General features: G+C 40.7%; 1 protein-coding gene across 2 annotated transcripts in view; it reads left to right on the top strand.

Moving 5' to 3' along the window:
• Positions 1-21430, top strand: part of LOC310956303 (uncharacterized protein) — a 243809-nt gene extending 222379 nt beyond the window's left edge. Inside the window, exons 13-34 of one of the 2 annotated variants that reach the window (XM_083926493.1) lie at positions 2537-3148; positions 5381-5545; positions 6808-6870; positions 7768-7934; positions 8496-8683; positions 9068-9170; positions 10573-10696; positions 11217-11326; positions 11569-11681; positions 12121-12239; positions 12432-12487; positions 12809-13015; positions 13637-13760; positions 14174-14332; positions 15464-15637; positions 15728-15838; positions 17211-17386; positions 17621-17758; positions 18004-18108; positions 18802-18894; positions 19096-19199; positions 19906-21430. In XM_083926493.1, coding sequence (XP_083782619.1) covers positions 2537-3148; positions 5381-5545; positions 6808-6870; positions 7768-7934; positions 8496-8683; positions 9068-9170; positions 10573-10696; positions 11217-11326; positions 11569-11681; positions 12121-12239; positions 12432-12487; positions 12809-13015; positions 13637-13760; positions 14174-14332; positions 15464-15637; positions 15728-15838; positions 17211-17386; positions 17621-17758; positions 18004-18108; positions 18802-18894; positions 19096-19199; positions 19906-20020 — 3326 coding nt within the window. In that variant the 3' untranslated portion in view covers positions 20021-21430. Of the gene's footprint in view, positions 1-2536; positions 3149-5380; positions 5546-6807; positions 6871-7767; positions 7935-8495; positions 8684-9067; positions 9171-10569; positions 10697-11216; positions 11327-11568; positions 11682-12120; positions 12240-12431; positions 12488-12808; positions 13016-13636; positions 13761-14173; positions 14333-15463; positions 15638-15727; positions 15839-17210; positions 17387-17620; positions 17759-18003; positions 18109-18801; positions 18895-19095; positions 19200-19905 lie in introns of both variants that reach the window. The other variant, XM_083926492.1, reaches the window with a different exon arrangement.
• The last annotated feature ends 1053 nt before the right edge of the window (positions 21431-22483 follow it).

The raw sequence follows: 22483 nt of genomic DNA, 5'->3' as shown, positions 1-22483 counted from the left end.
AGCAACAGTTATTGGATCTGTTCTCTGGTGCTAATTGCTAACGGTGAGCTAACTGGGTTGCTTGGTAATGATGCGACGTTAACTTAAGGTAGCCAAGCAATGGTGATCTGTCATCTATAGTCAATCTTGACCTGTGGTACGGTACCTGACTGACTTAAGATGGTATAAATAATTGCTAACTAACGTTATACCTGTCTCTCTAACTAAACTGGTGCTACCACTGGTTTGTCGAGTAGGAAACCCAACAGGTTGACAAATCGAGAAGTCAACAGGCATCATAACTTTACGGCCAGGTGTTGGGTCGTCCCATCTTCTTCTACATAACGGCGATAATATGATCACACCTTCAACTTGGCATTTCTGCTGTCAAGATGCTCAGTTTGTCCGAACTTTCCTGTCATAATAAAACATCCAACGAGCTTTGACTTGCCTTTCGCATCTGTCTTTTTCCCTGTGTACACAGTGCCGGTAAATAATCTCATCTGCTTGTTTATTAGTTCCCTCAATGTTGGGCAATACTGATTTTTAGCATGCTCAGGCATTTTTGATTTCTACGTTGTACATGTGGCAAATTGGGGATGATCCAGATATCTTGCCACAGAGCTTTCTCCGGGCTTAACCAATTACTTACTTCAATTTGAGATTACTCTTTACTCTCTGGAGAAAAAACAACCTAAACACACTCTGTGGCATCTGACCAAAGTGTGATTGCATACAACCCCTAGGATCATTTCTAAACCATGCATGTGAAGGAGCTCTGTTGTAGTGTGCAGCTTGAGTTAATAGCTCAGGTGTTTTTTATTATAAAACTGGATACTATCAAACCTGTCCAAACTGGCTAATTGTTAATTGCATCCCGCCTTAATTGTGTTCCTACCTCCCTTTAATCAGATGAGTCAATGCATGTTAATCCATAACTGTTCTTTGAGCTCCGATCAATGTGGAAACAGTGTGTTACTGACAATAGAAACAAACCATGAAAACATGTCACTAAAGCTTGATGGGAGGAGTTTTCAGAACAATGCTTGTAAATTAATGGTATCATGGCTTATCTGTAATGTGAATGAAACATTTAAAGTTGGATAGTATTTTCATTTAATCAGTCATGAAAAGATGATTAGTGTGTTCATGATGTTTTCACGTCACATGAATTTTACACGAAATACAGTGAAACCACAGTATGGCCTTAAGCAGCAGTTGGGAATGTCTCCTCTTGATTCACATTTTCTTGCATATTCTTATCATAAACCCACTTGATGTTAATGAGGTCAATGCGTACTGTCCACCTTTCAATGGTTTGTTTTGTGATTAGCTGATAATTCAGATTCCACATCAGGCTTTTTCTGATTGGACAAGAGTTGTTACTGATTAAGCGCTGTAGTAGTTAAAAAGTTCTGTCTCCTTCGGGAAATACAACAATTTGAGTTTGATTAAGTGCCTTCATCTAATCTTTTTTCATTGAGAAGAGTTGTTTTCTAATCCCTTCTCACTCCGACGCTCTTTTAGCCCTCTTTCTAGTTATGTAGAACTTGGTGGATAGGAGTGGATGTCTTTACATAATGTAATGTTGCCTGTTAGATTGTTATTTAGGTAACACATTTATTGATATTAATAGTCAAATTTTCTTTTCCATTTCCCCCTACTAACTGATCTAACAGATCGGTTTCTTGCTGTTGGTTTTCATCATCTTCTATGTATTTCAAAAAGAGTGAATCGTTCTTTGATATTTGGTATGACACCATGGTTCTTGCTATTAATATTTAACATACAGGAAGTTGAGAAACAAATTTTAGTCTGGTATCCACACACTATACAATCAAATCATTCTTAATTGTGCTGAAGTGTCTGAGGTGGTTTACTACTACTAAGGTCACACTTGGCTTAGAGCCCCACACTCACTGTCACTGAGAGCACATCATGGTGAATTAAATCCTTTTAAAGAGATTAGCCTCTGGGCTGTCAGTTCATTGGTCATTTGGTGGATCTGTGGGGTTTTCACTTGGTGTCGTCACTACCGGTACTGTGCCATCTGTTTTTCATTCACCTTTCTGAACTGTGTTTCAGATTTAAGCCAAAGGATTTACTTTTATTTAAGACATTTGAATCACAAACCAAAGCATTTTTGCAACATTGCTGCCTTTTTTTGCCTTGGAAGCTATTGGCTTGGCTTTTGATTGCAATGCTCCCTTAAAGGAGCGTTCCATAATCTTGTCAAGCATGAAATGACCATAAGAGCTGCAATCCTTGTTCAGTTTTTGCCCTCTTGCACACAAGAGGGAGTCCAACAGCTCGTTTTCTTTTTGCAACAGTGGCAGCACTGCTAGAGAACAGTATTCAAGTAAGAGCAGTATTAAACCTGTAGCTGATTTGAAATTGCCAGAACATTTAAGGAGTGAATTGTATATCTGAAAGGGGTTTAGTGTCATTTGGGTGGCTGGATCTCTGTTGTCTCAAGTACAAGATATGTATAACTAAATAAACATGCTTTTTTTAATCTAGAGTCTCTAACATTACTGTATTTTTCTTCCTTCTCCAGGCCCGTCACAGAATCCAGTTGCCCTGCAGCAGATACCAGGGGTCAACTATAACATGAATCCCCAACCACCCTACAATCCAATGCAAGCCAAAGTTTCTGCACCCCCTGGCCCTGGACACTACCCCTCTGGGCCATACCAGCCCATTCCCCCAGTCAGCTCTTACCAGCCTAGACCACCACTCACTTCCTACCCAGCTCCTCCAGGTCAGTCTCTGTTGACCAGGCCTCTAATGGGAGGTCCTCCATCCCATACCCCTCCTCAGTCTGCCAGCCCCAGCCCTGGTCCTAGGCTGCCCCCTGCCCAGGCCACACCTCCCCCTCCTGCTGTATCTTCTAGTAGCTGCTACCCCAACCCCCAGCAGCCGCAGCCCATGGCTCCAGCATGGCAGTACAACACAGCTCCACCACCAATGGGGCCACCCGCTTCAATGAGCACACCTCCCCGCGGCCCCATGGCTAATCATATGAACCCACCTGCAAGCTCGACAGCGCAACCACCTCTGTCATCGGCAGCTTACACCTCTGCACCACCAGCCCATGTGTCCCACAGTGTCACTCAGCCCCCAGGCCCAGGGATGCCCCCCACCTCTTTGCACAGATATACCCAGCCAGGTAGGAACACGAAAGCTCCACTGATCTCAAAACTGTACCCTTTATATGCATAATACAATTTTAATCTCAAGTGAAAGATAAGCAAAGGGTGAGACTTAAATGATGTAGGAACTCCTTGGGTCAAATCCATAAAAAGATGATTCATCCTTTTAAGTTTCAATGACTCAGACAAGTGAACTCTAGCCCAGTAATTTTAATCCCAGGGTCCCCATTAGTTAATCAATTTACTGTTTTTTTTTAAGATAGCCACCACCACTATCCCCTTCTAATACCCTTTTTTATATCACTATCCGTGTCTTGTGTTTTTTCTTTGTCAATGTCTTCTTTCACTGACGTGCTGCAGATATGCATATCAAGACTGATATGTTGGAGCTGGACCTTGTCCTCTGTTCCTAGGTTGAGAACATGTTGGCTGGTTACTGCATCTGGCTCCCTTCCAGGCACAGAGGCTCGTTTAATCTGAAATTGTTCAAAGTTCAAATCAGAATTTTATAGTTTCTAATGTGATTCTTATGTAGCAGCGTCACGTGGCTGTTAGGACAAATTCTAGTTTCAGTTTCGGGAGAAGGTTTATTGCTAAAATGTTTGGTTTCTGCTGGTGATATTAGCAAAATGCACACAACCATATCTAGTGGGCATTTAAATAGTAGAAAAAGAAGAATTCCTTTTTATTTGTCCCGCAACGGGGAAATTTGTTTTTTTCACTCTATTATTATTCATGTTACACACACGCCCGAAATACACACACATGCACAAACAGGACCTATATACATGCAATTAATGGAGAGATGTTAGAGCGAGGAGGCTGCCAGTGACCAGCGCCCCGAGCAGTTGTGGGTTCTGTGCCTTGCTCGACAGCACCTCGGCAGTGCCCTGGAGATTAACTGGCACCTCTCCAGCCACCAGTCCACGCTCCATTCATGGTCCACACAGGGACTCGAACCGGCGACCCTCCGGTTCCCAGCCAAGTCACCTATGGACTGAGCTGTAGTAGTAGTTTAAGTTTGTGCTGTTAGAGCTTAAGTGTTTTCTCCACTGAGAAGTATTTGGATCCCAGTATCAGAAACAAAAGGCCACTTATAGAGAATCTCAGTAATATTTCTGTCCACAAATCATTGACATTTTCTCTTGAGGAAGTGGCTTGTTTAAGTGATCATGAGTTGGCTTGTGTAACAGTGGCTGAATGAATTGTCATAGCATTTTGTAAATCAACCTTGATTTAAAAAAAAAAATCTATCTCTACTGCAACACATCCGCATGTAAACAGAGGTCACATTATCTCCTGTCTGTTTCCAGCATAACTCTCAATCTCATGGTCAGATTGGCATGAAAGTTGCTGTTCACATTCACCGCCCCAAGTCTGCTTGATTTTACTGACCTTTCCCCCAGCAGCACCATCAGGATCTAGCCTTCCAGTACAATGGTGACAGTGAAAGTACCAGCTTACTGGAGTAATTATTAGGTCTATTGTACTGTAACTGCATTCTTGCTTCAATATGTCGCATGTGTCACAAGCAATTCTGAAATGTCACACATTTCACCACCAGCCACAATAATCAGTGGAACAGTTTTTGGCTCTTTTGAGCTGATAAAAGTTTCCTAGTCTCAAAGTATTGTTTTCAGTCAAATGTTTCAGATGAAGGTATCATGTCATGCCATTTTCTGTCTGTAACCTCAATAATTGTGCATCATAATGTACCCTGGACTTGAAGTATAATTTATAGACATGTTTTATACACCTTTTACACAAATGATCATACTACAGACACATCTGAATTGGCTGTTTTGTCAGTAGAGATGAACATGTTTCTGTTGCTGTCACTGTTGTGACATTAGTTGGCCTTGGGCCAGTACTGCCACCAGCTGTTGTCGCCTCTAGTCAGAGCTTATAATGTTACACATCAGTGATGCCCCATTTCTCCTCTACATGATGTGTAGCAATACCAAAGAGTGCTCTTGGTTTACATGACACAGTAATGTTGATGACAACATTTTAGATGTCATAACTCTATATCCTACATGATGATGCAGTTTCTTGGTGAAAGGGTCATCTCACAACCATTACTCGATTAAAATAATTATTCAACAACAACTTTATGAGATTAATCCTAAAATTATTTACTGCTATTTTTGGCTCTAGGAAATTATGATGAGCATTGCTTACTATTTTGTCACATTTTATATGCTAAATGAGTTTTAGCACCAAGATTAATCACTGATGTTTTTCACCAGGTTCTGCACCTCAACCCATGACTGCCATGGCTCCCCACGCATACCAACCAAGCAGAGCTCCCTATGGCCCCCCACCTACAGGCCCACCACCAACCATGAAACCCACACCACCTCCAACTGGTCCGCCAATGGCCAATGCCACACCTCCACCCCCCAAGGCTGATGGTTAGTTCTTTTTAAATCTTGGCACATTACATTTTTGTGCTTTGTCCACTTTTTTGCACCACACTAATGTCACATCGCCACACATGGAAAAATTGCTGTTTACATTAGTAACAATTAGTTTGAGGGCGCCAATAAAGGTACTGAAGGCCTGGTAAGAAGTCAGAAAACTAAGACTAGAAATGTATTTCGAAAGTGCCTGGAAAATGGGGAGACATGAGAATGCATGAGACATCAAGACCAATCACTTAAAAAGAGCTAGTATTTCGGACTGATTGCAGAAGGTCGGATGTTTTAGCCAGGTTTTAATTGGGTGTTTTAACTAGGTTAGCAAGCTTGTGGAATCGTTGACGGTCGAAGTCAGTGCAGCACAACATTTCCCGTATGAATTAGGCAGTTGTGGTTTCAAACCTGTTAATGACACTGTGGGTCTGTGGCGATTTTAAATCAGAACGCTGTCAGTGATTACAAGTCTGTTACTGAATGTGCTTTTATAAAACAGACATTTTTGTTCTGATCACCTTCCGTTTTTTCCCTCCCTCCCCTCCTTCCTCTGCATGCCAGCTCAGTGTGGGGGTGCCGTTAACAGCACTCTGCCCCCCACTGAGCCCGACTGCCAGGAGGGGGATATTGAATGTCCAGGTGTGGCCAAATCTCTCAGTAGCTGTTAGTTTCAGTGCCATGGTGCTCATCCTGTCCTCTTTGTGCTGTTGTTCATTGTATCTAGGGATGCACTAATTTGTTTTTACCTTCCCTTAAATCGATACCAAATATAAAGCTCTGCTGAATCAGCCGATACAGAACTCCAATCTGTTATTTTAAGAGAACAATACAGAAAATAAGTCTCAATAGATTAGCCAAGATGCTTTGCTTGGCTTTCTATAATGTGTGCTTATGCAGCTGGGTGTTAGTGCTGCTTTAGCCCCGTATTTCTTTTTTAGTATCAGTGCATCCCTGGTAACATATTTCTTGTTTGTTCCCTTGTTAACTTCTCTGTCATCCATTCCCATCTCCTCCGAATAAACATCTTAGAAACACCAGAGTACAAGTATTTCTTTTGGACATCATCCATCAAGTCCCATCATCTGCATCATTAGTATTGTTGTTGTTTTGCTTCAGTACTCTTTTGTGTCCATCTTAAATGTAGCTTTTACTGTCAATCAGATAATTCCATATCCATCGACTGTGGTTAGCACACTGGGATAGAAATAGCAAAAAGTGTCAATACAATTATCCACATTACATCTGTGTTTGTTTTAAAACAGGAACTGTGGCTGGCAACGGCCCACAAGCACCCAACAGCTATAATCATGTTGACAACAAAATGGGTAAGGCCATTTTCTCCCACATGTTAACTTTTTTCACACCAACCCCATGTACCGTACTGTCTATATTTACTAAATAGGGTTTCATGCTTGCTACACACTTGCAGTAAATGGGCAATTATTCCTCTAACAATTCACATCACAGGTTTCAGAGGAGGTAAAGCGTGTTGGCAAAACCCTTTTTATAATAAGCCTTCAGTACTGTTTTAACACTTACAAATGATGACCTGTTGGATTTATTATTCTGTACTAATTACACAATGTTGCAAGAGTAAAGCTCCCGCAAAGCCCACCAATGACTGTCAATTCTGGCATGCTGTAACCAGCCTTTCATTTTCTTTCATTCCAAAGATATGTCTGGGATTATTCTATGCTTTTCATATCATCAACAAATCCCATGAAAAGACAGTCGTTACCATGAAACACCAGCACTGTTTATTTTGAATCAATTCCACATACACTACCTTAAATACATAGCCACCAAATGTGTATTATCTGCAGCTCAAATAGTCCCCACCGCCTGCAGTATTTCCTCCTGTTTTAGTAACGGTATCTTTAAAAAACAGTGCACAGCTGTTTTGGGAAATTCTTATATAATTAATTAGTATTTTTTTTAAAGTGAAACTATATATTTGTTACTTGTTTTTTAAAGAATTACATCTTCAGTACAGGCTTGGGTCACTGTGCCACATCACAGGGAAATGATAAAAGATGGACTGATGCATTGTTGGGTTTGGTCTTTTCATGGGATTTGTTCACAGCAAGACAAATAAAGTCTGGGCTATATGGTAAAATATCATTTAGATCGTTAGAGAGCATCACTTTCAGTTATCACTGTTCCTCAGTGGGTTTGATTTCTCATTTATACTGACCTAATTTCTTTTGCCTTTTCCTCCACAGCTGGCTTGCCCCAGCCTGGACCTCCTGGTCGGCACTTAGGCCACTACCCCTCCCTGCCCCCTGGGTACCAGAACACCTCGGCAACTCACAACGCCACCTCTCCCATGCATCCTGCGATGCAGGCCGCCACACAGCCTTACACTCAAGCACCTCAGCCATACCAGCAGGTGAGAGGGCCATGTGTCACAGCCATGTGCTGACTGAGTACTGTTGGAGCATGTCACATATACTGTTTGTTTGCTAATTTTTAATGGTTTTGGAACGATGTGCCCTGCCATTTCTGCCATGTAATGGACGAGGAGCCGTTGATTTGACAGTATCACAGAACCTACATACAGTTTGCTTTCTGTGTTATGTGATGTGCTTTCAATATTTATGGAACTAAAAACACATTTTTAAGTTCATACCAACAAATACCATTTTTCAACAGCTATGTTAACACATTGGTCTGCTGTTATATCGGACTGATTGTTTCTTTGTTATATAACAGTCAGTGTCATCCATAACTCCATAAATGTGTAAATGTCCAAATTTAATTGGCTGTGCCATGACAAGATAAAAATGCTGGAGGAAATACTAAATCTCTGTAATGTTCTGGCCTTAAAGGGATCAGATTATCTACACCAGTCAATCAAAGCATGGGTGGTCACCCATGATAAGTGATTTGGCTGTCACAAGCTTTTGGTAAACTGATGCGCTAAATAGCCCATTGTTTTCCCTTCTCTCAGCCACCTGGTGGCCCAGGGCCAGCCCAGCTGAGCCCGTCCCTGGCAGCCATGAGCCTCCAATCCAGCACCCCAGAGGCCCTGAGAGTGGTCAACCTGCTCCAGGAAAGGAACCTGCTGCCACCAAGCCCGATCCCCGCACCAACACCCTGCCTCCCACAGGACCTGCAGAAGATCAACTGCAACCCAGAGTAAGCCATGGCAGAATACTGATGACAGCACGTGTCCATATTATCTTTAATTTGATTATTGTCCTTTAAAACTGATATTACTGTGGTGTTCAGTGTTTTGAATATATATATCTAGTATACTATGCAATTTTGTGTTAAGAAAATAATTAAATGAAATGAATGAATGAATGAAATGTTTGCTATTTGTTTGCCATTTGTGCAACTGTACACATTTTCCAGTAGATAAGCATAAGCATTCATTTGTCCCTGCGTATGTTGCCCTTGGAGTTTATTGGCTACATTGTTCCTAGACAACATTTTTGAAGCATGCAAAGTACTGGGGACAACATGATCTCTGCATGCAGTTCAAGAACTGTGAATTTCTGTGTTTGTGTGTCTCTCCAGGGTTTTCCGTAGTACGCTGACCAGTATTCCTAAGACCCAGTCACTGCTCAATAAAGCCAAGATGCCGCTGGGCCTGCTACTCCACCCCTTCAAAGACCTCTCGGTAACGCCTCAGTTCAATATTTAACGTGCACACACGCCAGTCAGTGCATTTACATAAACTTAAGTAATGTTATTGTTGGATTTTCTATCATAACCTAATTTCTTAAATGACACGTAATCAATAAAGCTGTTTTGCTGAATTGGGGTAATGGATTTAGAGGAACAGTGTAAACACCTCTATGTTTCTTCAGAGGAAACTACATTTACTAGTGTTTCCACTCACACTTTAAATAATAAGGTTACAGGCATTCTTCTTTCTGAAAGGAAGCCACACTTGACCTGACATGACTCCTCCTATTGCAAGTTTCCAGCTGCTTAGATGCATGAGTTTGATGTCATTGTTTTGTTGGGTTGGGTTTCTTTTTTTAGTTACTTGTACTTGTTTACAAAAATTGAATTTCATTTTTAAAAGCAAGACCAAGCCTCTTTATACTGTTTACTTAGAACATTTTGATATTCCTTTAGAAGATTTAACACACTACACAATATAAAACTCCTCCAAACTTGTCCCTACAACCTCCAGCCTGTCACCAGGGCATAGGGAATTCTGTTGTGTGTCTCAGAGGAAGTCTAACCACACAGGGACCACTTCAGGCTAGCCATTATATTATATTACACAGCAGTGAGTGTTGTCTGAGTGGTGTTTTGTAACTACACTGGTTACCGCTTACGGCTTGTCATCTTTCTGACTCACTGTGACTTGAACAAGCTTCAGGGTCAACGTTGTTTGCTTCATCTGCATGCGTGCCTGTGTGTAGGAACTGAGCTCTGCTCTTTGTCAAACATGCAGAAAGTTCAGTACCCAACCCTATTGTTTTGCAATGCCCAACTGTAGGAAAAACAGGATGGCATTAATAAAAGGGATTGATACGCTCGAAGGCATGCCATTCCGATAATTTATTTTCCCTTTGGAGCCAGTGATATTTTTTCACAAGGCACTCAAGACACACTTTTTTGTGGAGGTGATCACTGCTGCTTCACCATTTAAGTACCAGGTAGCACATAGGGGTGGTAATCTGTATGTGTTTATTGCATTAATGTGAAGGGAGGTGGTGCCAGGAGAAATTAGCATTTGTGGCCTCTTTGCCAATAAGTTTAAAAATCACCTACAGCCTCGTCTGCAATTATTATGTTCCTTAGATTTAAATAAGTTAAGGACATCAGACTTCTCTGAAAATCTTTATAACACCTTTCTTAGGAACAGGATTTGTCTAAATGCGCCTCTGGGCAAAATCTGTCGGAGTGAATTCATGTTTGTTCCGGTTTTATTTGAGAACACAATTTGGACAGCTTTAAGAGAGTCTTTATTGAAATGCCAGTTACGACATGTAACAAGATAATGAGTTTGCCCTGAGGCACTTCTCACACGGTCTGTTTTTATTCTGTGGTTTTCTTTGCAGCAGCTTCCTGTGGTGACATCCAGCACCATCGTCAGGTGTCGGTCCTGCAGAACCTACATCAATCCCTTCGTCTCTTTTCTGGACCAGAGGAGGTGGAAGTGCAACCTGTGCTATCGGGTCAATGATGGTAAGAAAGGGGGCGGAGTGATGTATGCATGCTCTTTGAAATATAATCATCTGAACACTGGAGGCGCTCGACAAGTGTCCAAAATAATACAGCCTAGCTACAAAATGTACAGTACAATGGAGAAAATGATGAAGCACAATTATCTGAATTTTCAAGGAGCCAGAAGATTGCCAGATTATTACAACTGGCTAAAAGCCATTTCTTTTTGTTTTTAACTTTATGAACCCCAGCGAAGGTGCCACTGTCCCTGACACTGAGTTTCAGGATATACGAGTTCAGTTACATAAGAAATTTGTGTTTAAATTATTCCAGGCATACTAAAAGCTGCAAATGAGGATTTACAGAGCTGCTCACTTTTGGCGAATTCAACTTAATAATCACTCCATAGTCAAATTGTATTCTTGGTCAAAGCGTTGGCATTTAATTTATTGTTGTCCCTGTCTTTATGATAGTTTTTGGAAAAGGTATATTTATGCTTTTGCATCTATAACCTCCCTTAATGTTGTGTGTTTGTGTGTAGTTCCAGAGGAGTTTATGTACAACCCAGTCAGCAGATCGTACGGAGAGCCACACAAAAGACCCGAGGTCCAGAACGCCACCATTGAATTCATTGCTCCTTCAGAATACATGGTAGGTTTCAACAGCTTTATTTACACTGATCCTGTTTAGGATCTGAACAGCTATTTGTTTTATTAGTTCACTGTAAATTAAAAGTGAATGAATGAATAATTTCCATCTAAATATTATTGTCAAGGCTACTAAACATGATGCATGGAATGTGTACAAATTATACATAAATCTGTGTGCGCGATTGTGATGGTGTGTTCAATGACCTTGAGTTATGCTTCATGCATTTGCCCTCATTTACCCAGCTGAGGCCACCACAGCCAGCTGTTTACCTCTTCGTTCTTGACGTATCCCACAATGCAGTGGAGACGGGCTACCTGAATGTGTTCTGCCAGTCACTGCTAGACAACATCAATGCGTATGTACAACATTCAGTTTCCAGTTATTAGACATGGGGAAGACAGCAGGGCCCTTTTTTTTTGTCATTTTCTGTTTTCAACAGTACAGATGGCGATAAACAAATTCAGTTTAATTGTGTGACATTTCACGTGTGGATAAACTGACATAGTTTTAAAACTCCTACTTGTTTAGTTTAGTCTAGTTGTTTATAAAGGTATTTCATTGTTTAGGAATACACTTCTGTCCTGCTAGAAAGTTGCAAAATATAGGAAAATTGTTTTTTAATTATTGCTGTAAGGTAAAATAAAAAATTCAACAGAAGCAGCATAATTTCATAAGTGAGGCTTTGTCAATACAGACGAAAGTAGGTAATCCATCTCACCTGAGTGCTAGTTTTATTTGTGTGTGTCTGTGAATCTGTGTCGGTGAATCTCTCTGTGTGTGTGTCTTTGTCACAGGCTTCCTGGAGACTCTCGGACAAAGGTAGGCTTCATCACGTTTGACAGCACCATCCACTTCTACAACCTCCAGGAGGGACTTTCTCAGCCTCAGATGCTCATTGTGTCTGACATCGAAGGTGAGATGCAGCTGAGCGCGAAGGCCACACACTCATTACTACAACAATGGGACCTCAGCTATGTGCAAACTTACATGTTGAGAGCTCTGTTTTTATTATCTCTGTCTCACCACCATTGTGATGCCAGAGTGTATATGACTAGTGTGGCTGTATTGTATTTGTTTAAATAGTATTTTTTTTAATGCTCCACAGATATCTTTTTACCAACACCAGACAGCCTTCTAGTAAACCTCAATGAATGCAAAGAGGTAAGAAATTGTACCTTAATCACAGCTAAGTTGTGAATAATATGTAAATAATAATCCAAACCTCCTCATATATATATATACACACACACACACACACACACACACACACACACACACACACACACACACACACACACACACACACACACACACACACATATTTTAAGCTTAGTTTTAGTCATGTATTTTCGCAAACAACTTCTGGGCTCTGACCTCCTTGCAGATGGAAGAAAGATGAAATGAGCAACAGAAGTTTTTCCTCAGGGATCATTAATGGGATTGAGGGAATACTGAGACTCGTTCCTTCTATTTGTTTTTCAGCTTGTGCAGGATCTGCTGAAGAGCCTGCCAAATCTATTTGAAAAGACCATGGAGACCCAGTCTGCCCTGGGTTCAGCTTTGCAAGCAGCCTTCAAGCTGCTGTCGCCCACCGGAGGGCGCATGTCCATCTTTCAGACCCAGCTGCCTAACCTCGGTGTGGGGGCACTCCAGTCCAGAGAAGACCCCAACCAACGGGCATCTGCCAAGGTAAGAGACAGTAGGATCAGAGCTGTATACTGTACAGCAGCATTATGTAATCTTGTTTATGTAGGCAAAAGTCCCTGATAAAGAAATGATACATGCTTGTTTTTTTACTTATGTTGTTGGTACCATGGCCAAGGCAGGTTCATGAGCAGTTGCTGCAATAGAAAAATAAATTTTCAATTTCCATGACGGCAGACTAATCTAATCATAAGCCAACAATGAATTGTGAGGACTATATCAGACAGGGAAAGCCAGAATTCTCTAGTGAAGTCAGGTAATAACAGAGGATGGCATATCTTTCATGCTACAAAAATGTTTCTTGACTGCTTGTTTCACACTTTCCTGGCAATTGAAGCAGGACTTTTAATGGCAATGAAAAACAACTTTGAGTTCTTGCTACGGAAGCACTTTGACTTAATTATGGAAAAGTTATAGATTTATTTCAGGGGCCAAGATTCAGAGGGGAATCTTTGAAGTCAAAGACCAGCATTGATGACGAATCAGGCTTTCTGGCTTTTCAGCAATAATAAGATCTTTATCTATTTTAGATTTTGACAAATTTTGTGTAGCACCATTACATCTTCATTTTGAGCTCATAGTCTCACCTTGTGTATTTTCCCTCAGGACATCCAACACTTATCCCCAGCAACAGACTTCTACAAGAAGCTGGCTCTGGACTGCTCCGGCCAGCAGGTGGCAGCCGACCTGTTCCTGCTCAGCTCTCGGTACTGCGACCTGGCATCGCTTGGTAAGTCCCTGCTAAATGGATAGGAGAGGGTAAATAGAAGAAAAGAGGGAGGAAGGGTCTAGTGGACCTTTTTATTTAGTTTATTTAGATATCTAGTGCTCACAGAATACTTTGACCTGATAGGGCTAATTCAGGTTTTCAGGCCTTATCTTTTTTCAGAATACATTTTTAACAACATAGGCAAAGTAAGGCTTTTTTGGTTTCTGGATGTTAAAACACAGAGGGCTAAAAACAGATAATCAGTCAGTAGAATAAATGAAAAACAAAACACGTTTCTATGTCAACAGGAATGGCAAAAGGCCTGATAATGAATTATGTTTTTCATTCTATCAGATGCACACACACCAGAGGTGATTTTATCATGTCAAGTAAGACAATCAGCATTCTTCTCCTCTGTGCCTTCTCTCTCCAAGGCTGCATATCCAGATACTCTGCAGGGAGCGTTTACCACTACCCCTCCTACCATCACCAGCACAACCCTGCCCAGGTGGAGTGCTTCCAGAAGGATCTGAAGAGATACTTCACCAGAAAGATAGGCTTTGAGGCCGTCATGAGGATACGCTGCACCAAAGGTCAGTTGGTACAAGTTGAGCATTGACCTGAATACGCATTCCCAGATGTGACTCTGTGAACATTATGTAGACGTTTAGTAAATGCTGGAAAGGTGAACCCCTTGTTTTTCATCTTATCATGATTTCTGCTGCATTGCTTTAGTCATGAATAATTAGGATGTGTTGTCTTCCCTGTAGATGATAGCACTGGTTCGCTGCTGTGATTAACTTTATCAGTAAAGTGTTGAAAGTTTTCACAATTCTTTTTTACTCAAATTATTATTATTATTATTATTATTATTATTATTATTATTATTATTTAAATAGTACTTAAAGGTTGAATATGTAGAATGTGCACTGTCTCAAGATTGCAGTTGCATCAAGAAAACCTAATTCCACCACTCAGGTTGCCAGGTTGGTCAGACCCGGCCCAGTAACCTACAGGAGACCGGAGTCTGTTTGACCCTGTTTGAACCCATCTTCTCCGCCAAATTTCACCATAAAAACAAGTATTGCAGAGGAGTTTGACTGACCGTTACTGTTAAGTAAACATGAAAGTTAGCTTAGCCATCAAGGAGAAAAATAACCTTTTTGGCTTGGCGTGTGTTTTAATGCCGTTGAACTCCTTTATCTTGTATGTCGAGTAAATGCTTGGTCTATATTGACTCTCGTTTTTACCCGTCTCCGGACACTCAGCTACTGGGACAAAAAGGCAGCTGCAGGAACTCCATTTCACCAGTGCCAGCCTACAGTAGCTGCGCTGAACAACAGACAACCATGGCAACCCGCAATGTCAGCCGCTAGTACAATGTAAACAGAGCGTGACAGAAAGTCATTGTCAAACCCGTGAATTTTTTTTATTTTTTAAATATTAATTCAGACTAAATATATTTTTTTATGGAAAAGCAATACTTTCATTCTGTACCACTCAAAACACCCTGTAGGTGTATTATTCAAAAAAAATTTAGCTTTTAATAAAGATTCTACATATTCAAACTTTAAAACAATACAGCCCCTGAATGCTTTAAAATCTTATAATCAGTCACTTTGAAGAACATTTACAATCTCCAGTCCAGTCGAATACACTTTTGTTGTTATTGTTTTGTTGTCAGTCCAATTTGATTGATCTTGTCTCTCTCTGTCTCTCTGCAGGTCTCTCCATCCACACGTTCCATGGAAACTTCTTTGTTCGCTCCACGGATCTGTTGTCCCTTCCCAACGTGAACCCAGACGCCGGCTTTGCAGTTCAGATGTCCATTGAGGAAAACCTGGATGACATGCAAGTTGTCTCTTTCCAGGCTGCGCTGCTTTACACGTCCAGCAAAGGTACACATACAAAACACAGCGAAGATTGTTCTGTTTTTTTTTTAAAAGCCATTGTCTCTTTTGTTTAAATAACGTGATGTCTCTTAACAGGAGAGAGGAGGATCCGTGTCCACACCCTGTGTCTCCCTGTGGTGAATTCTCTGTCAGACATCTTTGCCGGGGCGGATGTTCAAGCCATCACTGGACTGCTGGCTTGTATGGGTAGGTACTAAACTATATAACACCTTTTGATGACCTCCTCCATACATGCTTTAAGACATAAATATATTCTGCTTTAAATATTCATTTGGGACAAATGCTGAAATTGCATATATCCCCTCTCCCTAATTCCAAAGTCTACAATGTAAGAATATACAAATAGTGTTCAATTCAAAAGTTTAACCATAGGGCACAAGATGTCTTCTCTTGAAATCCGAAAACCATGTTCACGAGTGCACATGCTAAACTCAGAATCTTTCCCCCTTCAGCAGATGGATATGAAAACAAAATGAGAAACAAGATGCTCTGGTAATAATTATCTCATAAGATTATTTGCTTTGATGCAGATTAGACATAACTTCAATACCATCTCATTTTCTTCCCCTAAAATGTTAACACAAGCCGAAAAAGACACTTGGATTTGTAAAAAGCATCGCTCCCACAAATTATTTTTCATTGTTGCAGTAAATAGTCTTTTGGCTCACAACTAAATCACTGCAGGGTTTTATCTACTTCACTGTTATGACCACTGACAGATGGAGATGAGTGGCGACAGCTGTGGTTACCTAGCAACTAGCACATACTGAGCAGTCGGATCTGTCCCGGCTCATCTCACAGTCGCTTAGAGAACAGACGCTGATATTTTTGTTCTCTTCAAAATATGGCACAGGATGACACAAACACTGGTGATGCCTTTCCACTGCTGATTTAAACTGGTCAAAAATGTACACAATACTAAAAGTCTTACATTGAAATAGGGCCGTGGTTAGAGAATTTGCCCCATTTAAAGAGGCTGAATGTCCTTGTGGCAACGGCCGTGGGTTCAACTCCGACCTGAAGCCCTTTGCCCATGTCTCTCATAAAAAATCTTTAAAAAAAGGTTACATTTGAATAAAAAACAATATATACAGCTTTTTACAACATATGCCTTTAAAACAACAACATTTACGCTTCGTTTCAACATTCATAAGTTTAAACACAAAGCAGTATTCAATGTGTGAACTCCTTTTTATCTCTCCCTCCTCTTATATACATTGAATTAAAGAATAATGAGTAGCAACAAATATTACAAACTATACTAAATTAATAAACCGTCCTGATGTTTTTTCCAGGTTTAGAAACAAAAACTGTGCACAACAGATATTTTATTTAACATAGATATTCTAAACTCATCATGGTAAGTAGTCCCATCTTACTTCCTAGTCCGTATCTCTTGTAAGTCTTACATAGAGCAATTATATACAGAATTTGTACGTGATTATGACATCTGTCAAAGTATCCACTGGGGGGCGCCAAAGTCAGAGATTTTTAAAATCTCATCGTGGCTGAAAGATTGAGATTCCGGCTGCATATGTATCCCTCTCTCTCTCTCCAGCTGTGGACCGCTCAGCAGCAGCCAGTCTGAGTGACGCCAGAGATGCGATGACCAACGCTGCCATTGACTCCCTGACGTCGTTCCGGCAGTCTGTGTTGACCATCCAGCAGCCCGGCCTGCTAGCCCCGGCTTGCCTCAGACTCTTCCCCCTCTTCATCCTCGCCCTGCTCAAACAGGTCAGCTTGTTACAAGATGCAGTCATTACACTGCACTGTCCACCAGTGCCACATTCAAAACTACTTTCAATAAATCTTAATCTGTTAAGATTTGTTAATTTACTAGTGCAACAAACACAAAAACACTTATGAAAGACTTATTAAACAGCCTTTACTTCAAGTATCTTGTGTTTTTGAACCAATCCATGTACCTTAATTGATTCAGTTTGATGTGTTTCTGTGTGAACCCTGCAGAAAGCCTTCAGGACGGGCACCAGCACCAGGCTGGATGACCGGGTGTTTGCCATGTGTCAGCTGAAGTACCAGCCGCTGGTCTACGCAATGCTGATGATTCACCCTGCTCTGTACCGCATCGACGATCTGACCGATGAGGTGAGGAGGGTGAAATAACATCTCAGAGATTTCTGTGTATTTAGAGGTGAAAAAGGTGGTGACCCTGGATATGAGCTTTTATGAATAGAGTAAAAATTTAAAACAACATAAATAACACGTAACATGTTCTAAATAACGGACAGCTTAAACTCTAAATTCAGTCCATGTGGTGTTTATCTTTTTAACAGTCAACCCAATATATTCCACCCTGAGTAATCTTCTCTTCTGTTTCCTGACCCCCTCAGGGAGCTTTGAACATCAATGAGCGGACCATCCCTCAGCCCGGAGTGCTGCAGCTGTCTGTGGAGAAGCTCGGCAGGGAGGGCGTTTTCCTCATGGATGCTGGAACGGTACAAAGCTTTAAGCTGTGGTTTTAAAATTAGCACTCATAAAAAGCTGAAACAGAACTGCAAAGCTCATGTCTCAAACCTGTCTGAGTCCAAAGGAAAGATCCAACTTGAGATGTCACCCAGTGTCTCTCATTTAATGAGTTGCTACATTTTCTCTAATTTCTTTTCTCAACCATTTGTCAGCACATTTCCGATCCATCATTAGTATAGTAAGCATGCATTAGTTTGGAGGGCTAACATGGCTTACTATTATTACATGAACCTTGCTGTCACCCTGAACTTCACACTGAACGTCACACTGAACCCTTTAAAAATCTTGCAGTTCAAAAAAGCATTGCCTGATTGTCTATAAGAAAGGAAAAAAAGGAACATGTGATGTGTTTCCTCTAACACTAAGTCAGTACCATAGAGCAGAGAGGAGACGGTGGTCTCTGAATTTGGCTGCCATATTTACGTGCCATAAAACTGTCTAACAAGCAATGCACCAGGCAATCATGTCTGCTTCTCCAAACTGGCTGTGTGCTTACCGTCATCCCTAGACTAGGGTAGATAAGTACCTCATACCATCCCACTTCAAAATAGTTTTATCTCGCTTTTATTTCAAGCATCCAGTAACTCTTAATACTGCAATACTTACCCTTTAGTTGTAAGTGATTTGTGATTGCATTTAATATATACATTATTCTGTTGAAGGTGATGTATCTGTGGATCGGGCGGAACTGCCACCCCAATTTCCTCACACAAGTCCTGGGAGTTCCCAACTATGCTGCCGTGCCTGATAACCTGGTAGGAAGCATCATGTTACAGCAGTAACACTTGATGATATATTCTACTTCACCTTAAACTTGTGCAGCAGGATTTACTAACAAACTGTCTTGAGGATGCCGTAAATGCTCTTTTAACTCACAGACGTTACAACTACAGTTGCACTCATTGCATCCTCCTCCCTGATGATGAAAACGTGACTGTCGCTTTCTCTCCTCACAGTATCTGCTCCCAGAGTTGGACACTGCCGAGTCGCAGAGAACCAGAGCTTTCATCGGTTGGTTAAGGGATCAGAGGCCGTTCTTCCCCTCCCTGCACGTCATCAGGTGGGCAACAGTCAACATCCTGTATAAGAGAGTAAAGAATCAAGTAGCAAGAGTGTGTGCAACTTAAAACCAGCTAATAGCCTCTGGTAGATTTTTATTTTGGCAGTTAATTAACTGTCTAATCTGTCTTAAGATCACCTTCTGTTCCACGGAGCAAACCCTTGAGTGCCCTGCTTGCTGGTGCAATCTTAAAAAATTGGTGCCTCTGTGGTTAAGAGTATTCTCCCCATGTAAAGCGGCTGAAGGGTCTCGAAGCGTGGGCCATGGGTTCAAATCCGACCTGTGGGTGGCCTTTTGCTCCCCCTCTCTCTCACCCCATTTCACATCTGTCCTCTGTAATAAAAAGGCTTGAATAACTGCCCAAAAATAACCCACCGAGCAGCAGTGGTTACTCATGAGACTTTCTTTAACTGGAACAGAATTCGGATGAAAACTCTTTAACTTAGAAAACCACTGAGGGCTGCAGTAGCAATCCACAACAATCCATGACTCTCAGCATGGCATCTCTATAAGACCTGGAGTTAGTTTAGTAGCTCTTCTCTGAACATTCTCAATGTTTTTATACATTTTTAATGGACAGGATGGATAATTAGATATGGATATTTAAGGACACCAGATTCTTTCAGAATGAAAGGGCATCTGAGCAACTACAACTAACCATTAATACTAACTTTCTTTCTCCCTCTTTACCCTTTGACTCCATCAGGGACGAGAGCCAGCTGAAACCCACTTTTATGCAGAACATGATCGAGGACCGAACGGAGTCGGCCCTGTCGTACTACGAGTTCCTACTCCACATCCAACAGCAAGTCTCCAAATAATCTTCAGTGGGACTGTGGAGACAAGAGAACACTGAAGCGAGGACGTGCATCGTTGTATGTGTGTGCGTATGTATGTACATGGTGTGTGTATATGTGTGAAAGCAGTGGGAGTCAGACTATAGGACGTGTCTTGCTCAATTTTCAGTTGTGGCCCACCATCTCCCTACGGAACAGCCGAACTGACGTGAAGCGTCACTCAAATCAAACTATGGGGCGGACAGTGCGAGGACGGAGCTCGACAAAGAATTGCTTCTGATGCTTATTAAGCACTTTTTACCCAGCTGGAAAAGAAATCAAGAAATTCATGGTGATGATGTATGTCAATAATGGAATGAATCAGTGTTTATTCTCATAGAACAATGCTGTCTTACTGAGGTATCGTTCAGATACAGTCCAGGCAAACGGATGTGTGAAGTGTTTTTGTTCAAAAAGCACAGCCGTCTTTACTAAAACAAGTCAAACGTGTGTATGTGTGCGCGCGCTTGTATGCTTAAGAATAGGTTCATGAGCAGTTAGTGTGTCTGCGCTCAGACTGTTATTGAGTGTCACCAAGAGTATTTGTACACGGAACACCTGAACTCTTACGGCACTCTTACTCTCGCACCTGAAGGACGACGTGTGCTTTTTTTATTTCTCAGTCATTATAATTGTGTGTCGAACAAACCTGTAGACGCTGTTGGGGGGTAAAGGCAGAAATGTTAAAGTTGTTGGAAGGCAGATCGACCTCGCCGTCGCAGCTGCCTTGAATGTGTGGACTCGGCAGCGGAAAGTTGTTTTCATCGTTCTAGTCTGTCCTTCGGAAACCCTCTGTCATCTTTCCTCTTCTCTGGACATTCAGAACACCTGTGACGCCATCGCTGTTCTGTTTCTTCGTTTTTTGTTTTGTTTTTCCGATTATCTAATAATTTATGAGACTCCCGATCTGATTAAATTCTATAATTGCCTTGTATGGGAAGTCACTTTTTATTATTAAACCTCTGTTTAAATGCAGACTCTATATATAAAATATTTTAATATAATAGGATATGGGAAATTCTTTAACACAGACATAACAAAGCCATTGTGATCTTTTAATCATGCTTATTGATACTTGTATAGTGAAAAAGACTGCGTTATATAAAGGTGAATAAATGCTGATTTTAGTATAAACATCAAGGTGAAATGACGCTAAGGAAATAAAATGTTTGGGACTTTTTAAACGTAGTTTTGTGTTTTGGTGGGTGAACAGTGTTTATTCAGTGAAAGCGAAGACTACGAAACCGAAAATGGACCAATAATAGTCAAGTTTTCCTCGACGTGAATTGAAGGTTTTTTTGATTTGGTCTGATTTCATACCATTTGTAATCTATGTATTATATAAGCAAAAGTGTTTAGGAGTTTAGGAACAGACGTATATGTTTTGGTCTTCATGCACAGAATTGTCTTTCATAAAAAAAAGTGATGAAAATAAAAATAGCCTGTGTTTGTACAGAGTAAATTATATAAGTGGACTCCAGTCACATGACTTGTACTTGAGTCCAAAATTATAACAAAAAAAAAAAAGTGGGCTGGGAATCAACGCTTCACTTTCCTGACAAAAGATACGCTTTGGATCCATTCTGTAGTAGGTCTGGGTGTTGTTGGAAAGGTTTGATACCTTGTCCTTGATAATGGTTCCTGAAAGATACTTTTTTTGATACCAAATTTAGCAAAAAATTTATAACATTACGTTACAGATCTTTACTTTTCCGCTCCTGTGTAACCATGTGACACACTAATAACAATGAAAATAATCACTTGTTGATAGACATTAGAATTAGCTCCACCTCAACTAGCTATAGCTGTAAAATCCTGCTTTTACATCAATGCATGAGTAATAATTAAATTATACAATAGGTTATAACAGAACATTTTCCTGATTATACTTACATACTTGTATTTGGAAAACATTTTAATGCAAGACCTATTTGTAATGTATATTTTACAGTGTAGTATTAGTATCATTTATAAGTATACATCTTGCACAACTTTCTCCTTTCACTAATCCAAAAATGGAAATGTGTGATCTAATCAGGTATAAAGTCAGACAATAGATTGGGAAAGATGTTATAGATGACAGAAATCCTGCAAAAACTCTTGTGAGACTCGCTTCCTGATCACCTGTATCACCTACTAACCTTAACCATTCTACCATATCAGTGCTTAAACCTGACCATCTAACATCTAAAGTGAGCCATTCGAGTTTAATGCCTACCATTAACCATCTCGCGAGACTTTCACATGTATTGGCTTACCCCCTTTATTATAGAGGATTAAACATAACACCCCTAATTATCAATACATAAATCAATAATTGCATTAATAAATGAATAAATAAATGAAAAATTAAAGGGTGAATGTGGACAATGAGCAGAACACCGCCATCTTGTGTCTCAAGATTGAAGTCGCAACAACAAAAAATAATTTCAGCAGTCGGGTTGCCAG

Source organism: Echiichthys vipera (assembly GCF_963691815.1).
Source record: "Echiichthys vipera genome assembly, chromosome: 14".
In the NCBI taxonomy this organism is placed as follows: Eukaryota; Metazoa; Chordata; class Actinopteri; order Perciformes; family Trachinidae; genus Echiichthys; species Echiichthys vipera.
Note: the sequence above shows the minus strand (reverse complement) of the source record. Positions and strands in the feature narration are given on the sequence as shown.